At 52.2% G+C, this 8,424-nt stretch overlaps 1 protein-coding gene across 1 annotated transcript in view; it reads left to right on the top strand.

Annotated features, from left to right (window-relative positions):
* Positions 1-671: 671 nt before the first annotated feature.
* The window catches only part of LOC107109023 (PH and SEC7 domain-containing protein 2-like), a gene marked incomplete at its 3' end in the record, with an annotated part of 72,963 nt that continues 65,210 nt past the window's right edge, over positions 672-8,424 (top strand). Inside the window, exons 1-3 of the mRNA XM_015409593.1 lie at positions 672-800; positions 2,326-2,353; positions 5,651-6,200. Of these exons, the coding sequence (XP_015265079.1) occupies positions 672-800; positions 2,326-2,353; positions 5,651-6,200 (707 nt within the window). The remainder of the gene's footprint in view (positions 801-2,325; positions 2,354-5,650; positions 6,201-8,424) is intronic.

Raw genomic sequence — 8,424 nt, 5'->3', positions numbered from 1 at the left:
ATTTTGCACCCTAGGCAAGGATCCCTTCTGGCGCCCCCCTCCATGCACCCACCAATTTTCAAAAATAGAAGCGGGGGAAACGCTGTCAGCTGCCTGGCCCCTGGTGAGGGAAGGCGGGCAAGGAGGCAGGCGGCACTGGCCCTCTCCAGCCCCAAATGCCCCCCAGGGAGAGGCTCGAAGAGGGGGTGGGGGCTAAGCCCAGCCACCTGCCACACACGGGAGGAGGAGAGGCAGCCTGATCGACTCCCTGCATGGCCCGCGGCTTCTTGCCCGCCAGGCACAGCCGTCTCATGGTGGGTGTCCCACCCAGGCAAGGGAGGTCCAGGGCCCGGCCAGGCCTTTGCCCCCAAGACTCACCTGACCCCGAGGTCGCCCCCCAAGACCCCCCCATGCCAGCCTGGCCCATTCTTGCGGCACTCCCAGCCTACAGCGTGGGGAGGGGCAACCCTTGAGGGCGCAGAGCCTGCGGGGGGGGGAGGATGCCAAGGGCACCAGGGGAGGAGGGGTGGGGGTGGGGCCTCCCATGGCTGGGGAGCCATGGCCACAGGCTGTAGCCAGGGTAACAGAGGGCCAATCCTGAGGCTGCTGCAGAAGGCTCTCGGTGTGAGAGGCAGGCACGTGCCCGCCCCGCAGCCCACAGCCTGGCCCGGGGCGCCTCCCACACAGCCCCAATGGCGATGATGGCAGCCCGAGATGGCCTAGGAAGGAACACCACCTGCCCGCTCGCCTCGGTGGTGCCCAGCCAGGCCGGCGCTCCCCCACCCACGCTCTGGCTCTCGGCGACGCTCTCCGAAATTCATGTAAGGCAGTGATCACCCGCTTGTGGGGCCGGCCTCAGCTTATTTTGCACCCTAGGCAAGGATCCCTTCTGGCGCCCCCCTCCATGCACCCACCAATTTTCAAAAATAGAAGCGGGGGAAACGCTGTCAGCTGCCTGGCCCCTGGTGAGGGAAGGCGGGCAAGGAGGCAGGCGGCACTGGCCCTCTCCAGCCCCAAATGCCCCCCAGGGAGAGGCTCGAAGAGGGGGTGGGGGCTAAGCCCAGCCACCTGCCACACACGGGAGGAGGAGAGGCAGCCTGATCGACTCCCTGCATGGCCCGCGGCTTCTTGCCCGCCAGGCACAGCCGTCTCATGGTGGGTGTCCCACCCAGGCAAGGGAGGTCCAGGGCCCGGCCAGGCCTTTGCCCCCAAGACTCACCTGACCCCGAGGTCGCCCCCCAAGACCCCCCCATGCCAGCCTGGCCCATTCTTGCGGCACTCCCAGCCTACAGCGTGGGGAGGGGCAACCCTTGAGGGCGCAGAGCCTGCGGGGGGGGGAGGATGCCAAGGGCACCAGGGGAGGAGGGGTGGGGGTGGGGCCTCCCATGGCTGGGGAGCCATGGCCACAGGCTGTAGCCAGGGTAACAGAGGGCCAATCCTGAGGCTGCTGCAGAAGGCTCTCGGTGTGAGAGGCAGGCACGTGCCCGCCCCGCAGCCCACAGCCTGGCCCGGGGCGCCTCCCACACAGCCCCAATGGCGATGATGGCAGCCCGAGATGGCCTAGGAAGGAACACCACCTGCCCGCTCGCCTCGGTGGTGCCCAGCCAGGCCGGCGCTCCCCCACCCACGCTCTGGCTCTCGGCGACGCTCTCCGAAATGTCTAAATCAGGGGTGTCAAACATGCGGCCCAGGGGAACTGGTGGAACTGGCTGTTTTCTGCTTCTTCTTCCAGTTCTGCTGCTGCTGCGTCATCGTAGGCTTGCAGCTTACAGATACACACCTGAACATACATTTTGATGCAATAATTCAGAGCAAGAGGTGTCAGTTATCGGACACTGTTAAATAATCAAAATATTGCTAGAGTGCTAATGTTTTAAGCATGTTTTTAAAACCACTTTGTGTTTGTGTCCTTTATAACGTTTATATTTCCGCTACCTGGCATTACATTTTATGACGCATATGGCCCGGCCCAACAAGGTCTCATTTATGTCAGATCTGGCCTTCATAACAAATGAGTTCAACATCCCTGGTCTAAATATTCAATGTAACAAGTTAAACAGTGATTCATTTTCATTCATACGGAGTATAGAATTTATTGTACTGTCCTGAGAATGCAAGAATCCTTTGTGCATCATTTTAGCGGGTTAAATCCAAATTTACCCCAGAAATGTATTGTATTGAAAGGATATACACCTGCTGTATTAATGTTCTGAATTTAATTTATTGCTAGAAACAATCTAGGGTATTTAGAAGTCGGTCTTTTTGGTCCCAATCCTGTACAAGTTAACTGTACGTAAATCCCATTGAAATCAATGGAATAATGCTGTGATTTTTAACTTTCCCTAGATTTTCCACATTTTCATTTCCCACGCTGGTAAGTTCCTGTTTCTACAGGGTGTGCGTGTGTGTGTGGGGGGGGTTTCCTGTTCTGCACATGTTTTGCGCCCTCTAGTAGTTGATTCAATATCACACGGGTTTATGTCTGGCATATCTCCCTGCAGATTTAAACTGCAGGTTTATATGCCGGACATAAACCCATGCGATATTGAAATGACCGCTGGAAGGAGCAAATACACGAGGAACAGAGCCTCCCCCAAAGAAACAGAAGCTTACCAGTGAGGAAAATGAGAATACAGAAACGCCTTTGGTCTTTTTGTTGAACCAGGTTCCAAATCCTTGGCATCTCCATTTGAAAGGCTTGGTAGCAGGTGTCGGAGAAAGGTTCTACCAAATGATGAAAATAACCCTTTTTTGCAAAGGCCGTTAAGAGAATAAGATTATTTTTCAAGGCATGTATGGCTGAAATGTTCTCTGTTCTCGAAATATCACTTGAATCGAGGAGCCAAAAACGCCTACACGGCTGACAGTTCCCATTGTCAAATATAACCTCTATATTAGTTGCACTTCAAGGCTGATATTGCTGAGTTTATTCATTTAAAAAAGGCTTAGGCCTCTTTCCACCTTTAAAACTTTTATGGGAGCCATTCAAGAAATATAGCTTCCCAGTTCCTTCCCTTTATTATTACACTCCCCTTACCAAAGGTCTTGAGCAAAGTCAGTACAGATACAAGATAAAAATACAAAGCAGTAAACATTCAAATACAGGATGGTGAATTAAAACCCACCACAACTGCTAAGAATTTGGCAACAAAATGTGCTATTTCCCGATTGATGTCTACCAGCAAAAAAGGAGCGCACACAAGATTTGATAGGCAGTTGATATTTATTCAGGGTCGGTGTAATCCAGAGGTCTGTGAGTGGCATCCATCGATCACAGAATAAGATGAGGTGATCCATGAAGCTGGTTGAAGTTCCAGGTGCGATGTCCCCGTGTCTCAGACCTCCAGACTCTGTGGCAAGAGAGACTAGATAGCTAGATAGGCACACTGACCTTTCTTCCTGTCTTTATCCTTCTGCCACTGTCCCCTTTGAAATGTAGATTGTGTTCTCAGGCACAATTTCCCTTCCTCCCGTTCTCTCTCAAATGAAGATGAACTCTCTCACTGCACGCACCAAGAGAGATGGCAAGCTGTGCTCTCTTGGAACCATGAGGCAGATGGGCCTCTTGCCGTCTGCTTCCATCCTTTACCTAGTAAGTCAGTACTCTATTCTGTCCCTACTCTTTCCTATCCAAAGTGTACTTCTCAAGTAAAGGGAGAAGTATTCTCTCCTAAACTTGCAATGTGGTCCTGTGTAGCTTTGTAAGCTGAGTAACCTGGTAGAGTAACACTGCTGCACTTGTAGCTTTATTTAAGCCCTCTGGCTAACTAGTGGTAACTGGACCAACCACACCAGTTAACCCCAACAGGAACATCCCAGCTACTGAACTAGATTTCAGATCCCATGGTCTTTGTAAGATGCGATGTGAGCATAACATTTGCATCTGACACTTAAAGGGCACAATCTAGTCAAGTAAATAGCAATGCTCCCTCTAAGCTATGGAGTCCTGTGAGCAAAAATTCTCCTTTGTAGACGACTGGCCTTAAAGTTGTGCGTAAGTGATTTGGCTACTGCCTAAATTAGTTGTCTCTGGAGCCCTCCTTCCTGAGCTAAGACAAAAATGTGTGAGCCGGAGGCTAAAAAACTGTGCGCTGGCTCACACTAACTCAACTTAGAGGGAACACTGGGGAGTCAGGTTGACAGCCTCCAGTTGGTAGCTGAAGACCTCCTGGGATTACAACTGATCTCCAGGCAACAGAGGCAGGGGTCATTTCCTGCAGGAGCGCACAGGAGCGGAGCTCCAGCAGTAAAGAGCCCAGGGGGCAGGCACATGCAACAAGCCCCGCCCCCTGCTCCCAGCAGCCCTGGGCCACAAGGAGCAAGAAGCAGCCAGGTAAGTTGCAGAGCCCCCTCCCCGATAGCAATCCAAAACAGTCCAGTGGCACCTTTAAGGCCAGGTTTTATTCAGGTACAAGCTCTCCCTCCTCTGCGAGGGCAGATCTGCATGTCCCCCCCCCCCCAATAGCTAGCAATCCAAAACAGTCCAGTGGAGCCTGAGCGGTGGGTGTTGCCTTCTGATACACTTCCGGTGATGTCAGGAGTGTGTGGCATATGCAAACAAGTTATGCTAATGAGTTATGCTAATGAGCTCCTGCACCTCTTTTTCTACGAAATGACCCCTGAATAGTGGTCAGTTCACCTGGAGAAAATGGCTGCCTTAGAAGGCGGACTCTTTGGCACTCTACCTCATTGGTCCCTCCCCTCCCCAAACCCTGTCCACTTGAGGTTCCACCCCCCAAATCTCCAGGTATTTCCCAACCCAGAGCTGGCAACCTTACAAGTGAGACAGTTCAGAGCCTTATTGATTTCCGTAAAAGAATTCAGGGAAATGTTCAACTCTCTCCCTCTGGAATCAGTGGCACTTCAAAGTGTTCATCCTTGCCTGGACTGTGCACTGGAGACAGACACGCAGTTGAACCCAAGTCCCTTTTGTTTCACGATGAGAGAAACGAGTTGCATATGTTTCCCCAATTAGATCAATGCCGCTTCGGGACTGTTGTTCCTAAATTTCAGGCTTTTCTGCGCAGGTCTGTGCCTCCCCCCCCCCACAAAAAAATCAAAACCCAGGAAAGCCAAGAATCTCCTGAGTTTAGCCTTTTAAGAAGTCCTGAAATTATTGAAGCAGGGATACGATGCTGGGAGTTATTGTTATTACCAGGACTCTTTTTGTAGAAAAAGCCCAGCAGGAACTCATTAGCATAATAGGCCACACCCAACAGCAGGAACTCGTTAGCATATTGGGCCACACCCCTGACAGCACAGCTCATTAGCATATTAGGCTGCACCCCCATGTTGCCAGAAGTGTGGTCATCCAGCCACACCCACCTTTTGCTTCTTATTCTGTTTACCTTGTTTGTTGTCAAAACCCAGGGCCTTTTTTTGTAGCAGGGACTCCTTTGCATGTTAGGCCACACACCCCTAATGTAGCCAATCCTAATGAGTTTCTGCTGTTGGGTGTGGCCTATTATGCTAATGATGTTCCTGCTGGGCGTGGCCAACTCGGGAGCCAGCCGGAACTCCGTTCCTGTGCGTTCCTGCCCCCAAATAGCCCTGGTTATTACTGACAATGTCACTGTGATATTTACAAAGCGGCTTTGTTCGATAAAAAAAAAAAAGACACGTCCTGTTTGAGATGCTGATCGTTTCCCCGTTTCTTTAATTTTTTTGGTAGGTAAAACGGGGTTTGCATTAGTGAAGGAGGCAGTGGGCCAGGAGCTGAGCCAGAATCCGCAGAACATGAATGGAAACGTCCCCCTGCCACAGTCGCCGGCCGAGCACAATGAGCCACATACCTCAAGCACGCAGCCGGCGATGACCTCCGCTAATGAGAACGACCTACAACAGACAGGGTCTCCTGACATCACATCCAGCATCTGGAATGATGCTGAGCCTGTGGATGATGCCACAGACAGGCGCTGGGGAGCAGCGGCAGATCCCCAGAGGGAAACGGAGAAGCAGAGAAGGGGGCAAGCCGAAGGACCGGGGAGCGCCACAGGCAGCGGCACCAGTCTGGTCTTGACAAACGGGTTGCATGGTGAACCCGAGCCTGGGGAAGGGAGAGATTTGGACCGCAAGGAGGGAGAAGAGGCAGAGACTCAAAGCAGCCCGAGTACAGGCAGCCCAGCTTCGGAAGAGAGGGCCTCGGCGAGGAAGCGGCTCTTCCGCAAGACGAGCGGCCACGCAGAGCTGCTAGACCCGGAGGACGGAGAAGAACAGCTAAGGTAACAGGGCGGGCAGGGTGGCACTGCTCCCTCTAAGCTGTGGAGTCCTGCGAGCAAAAATTCTACGTTGCGAGCTCCCGGCGTTAAAGTTGTGAGCCAGCGATTTGGCTGCGGCAGAAACCAGTTTGCTCTGGAGCCCCCTCCTTCCTGAGCCGAGACAAACATGGGCGAGCCGGAGGCTAAAACACTGTGAGCTGGCTCACACTTAACTCAGCTTAGAGGGAACGCTGGGCAGCCCTCACGTAGCAGCCGGATTGGCAGGCATTCTTCCCCACGCGTCTGGAAACACCATGGTAGGGGTTGTCACTCTGGTATTCTGACACCACGGAACCCTCCGCTTTCTCCAGCAGGAGGGCGGATGGCCAGGGTACTGGGTGGTCTGGCTCAGATGAAGGGTTGCCAGCTCCCCCCTGGCCACAGGCAGGGGATAGGGGGCAGGGTTGCCAGCTCCAGGTTGGGAAACTCCTGGAGATCTGGGGATGGAGCCTGGGGAAGACGGGGACCTCAGTGGGGCACAATGCCACAGAGCCCACCCTCCAAAGCAGCCCTTTTCTCCAGGGGAACTGACCTCTGTTCTGGAGATGGGCTGTAATTGCGGGGGATCCCCAGGTCCCACCTGGAGGCTGGCATCCTTGCCCAGATGCCTTAGGTGCCTTACCATAGGGGTCCCCAGCGGGGTGCCTGAAAGAACAATGGTGCCCACCGACACCTCTCCTGTGCCCGCCAAGTGTTTTAGAAAGTGGGAGGGGCCAGGTGGAGCTTTTGTCCCACAAGGCTTCTGATTGGCCATCGGAGATTTGATGGGCTGCGCAGATTTTTAAAACTGCTGCTTCCATAGCGGCTGCCACCACAGCAAAAGGATCTTGAGTCTGTGACTGAAGGTGAGCCGTGGTGGCCATTCTGCAGCAGGCTCCGCCTCCCACGACAGCCATTTTATGGCAACCGCATTGTGGCTGGGCCCACCATACTGTGCTGGAATCTCAAGGCGCCTGTAGGCTCAACAAGTTTGGGGATCCCTGCCTTATCAGAGCAGTCTAAGCCAGTCCCAGGACTCCAGGGCGTGAGAAATCTGGTTAAAGAATCTCAACCTAACAGGGATTCACTGTTTTTTATTTCTTGTTCTTCCGTTCTTGGTCTCCCCCGCTTAGACTGCTGAAGAAGCAAGCTGCTCTTCAGGGTCATTTTGAAAATTCACAATGAAGAGTGCTTTGTCTGTTTAGCAAATTGCAAAGAAAAGTCCGCTCTTTGAGCATTTTCATGGCTGTCTGAAGGACCATTTAAAAGTGGGGTCCCTGTGCCATGGCATACAGAGGCGGGGCATTTCCAGGGTTCACACCGCATCTTTGGAACTTTGCAGTTCACTTGGAACCTGCCTTACTTTCCTTCAGGTGCTAGCTGGATGCATTTCTCTTTAGCCAAGCTTTCAACAGAGCAGTTTTCATCTTTTAAAGGAATTTTAAGGTCAGCGCCGAACCTGAGAATCCCACCCCCATTTTAGACTGTTCAGTTCTTTTATGCTGCTTTTGTGTCCTGGCATATTTTTTATCGGCTTGCCATTTTTATTGACTTTTTAATTGGGCTTTTTTATTGTTTTATTGGCTACTTTTGCTTTATTGGTTTACTAGAAATAAAACCCGTTGTGGAAATAAATACAATGGGAGCTAGAAAGAGGCTCTGGGAGAGTGCTCTGGCTTTGGGCAAACAGTGTCAGTCTGCTTTTAAAACATGAATCTGGGACCTGCACACCACCAGAATACAGCAGGTTCCATATGCAACTGACATTCCAACTGCCTTGCGGGGGGGGGGGAGTTTGAGGTGTGGAATGGAGTGAAGTCCAATCAGCTTCCATATGCAAAAGACCAGGTTGTCGCAGCAGTTGTGGTGTGGGCGGGACCCGGGCTTTGCCTTCTGATTGGTGGCGATATATGCTGAGGAGCAGTGCCATCAGCCATACACTAAGGGAGTGCATTTTAGAATTAGAACTTTGGCACCCACTATTCAATTATATATAAGGAGAGATTGGTTTGCTCTGTGTTTTATTGTTTTAGCTGTCAGGTGCCTCGAGCGGGTTCATTCTCTAGACAAATAGATCCCTAGATTTCTGTAAACACACCAACAGATTCCAGGACCAGGTATATTCCGCAGAAAAAGCTTTACTGCTTTCTGTACTTTGCATCTCCAGTAGCCCTTCCCAGTTCCCACATTATGCCATAATCCGAAGGAA

This window comes from Gekko japonicus, unplaced genomic scaffold, assembly GCF_001447785.1.
Source record: "Gekko japonicus isolate JY-2015 unplaced genomic scaffold, Gekko_japonicus_V1.1 scaffold2096, whole genome shotgun sequence".
Lineage (NCBI taxonomy): Eukaryota > Metazoa > Chordata > Lepidosauria > Squamata > Gekkonidae > Gekko > Gekko japonicus.
The sequence above is the reverse complement of the archived record's forward strand: the minus strand, read 5'-3'. Positions and strand labels throughout refer to the sequence as shown.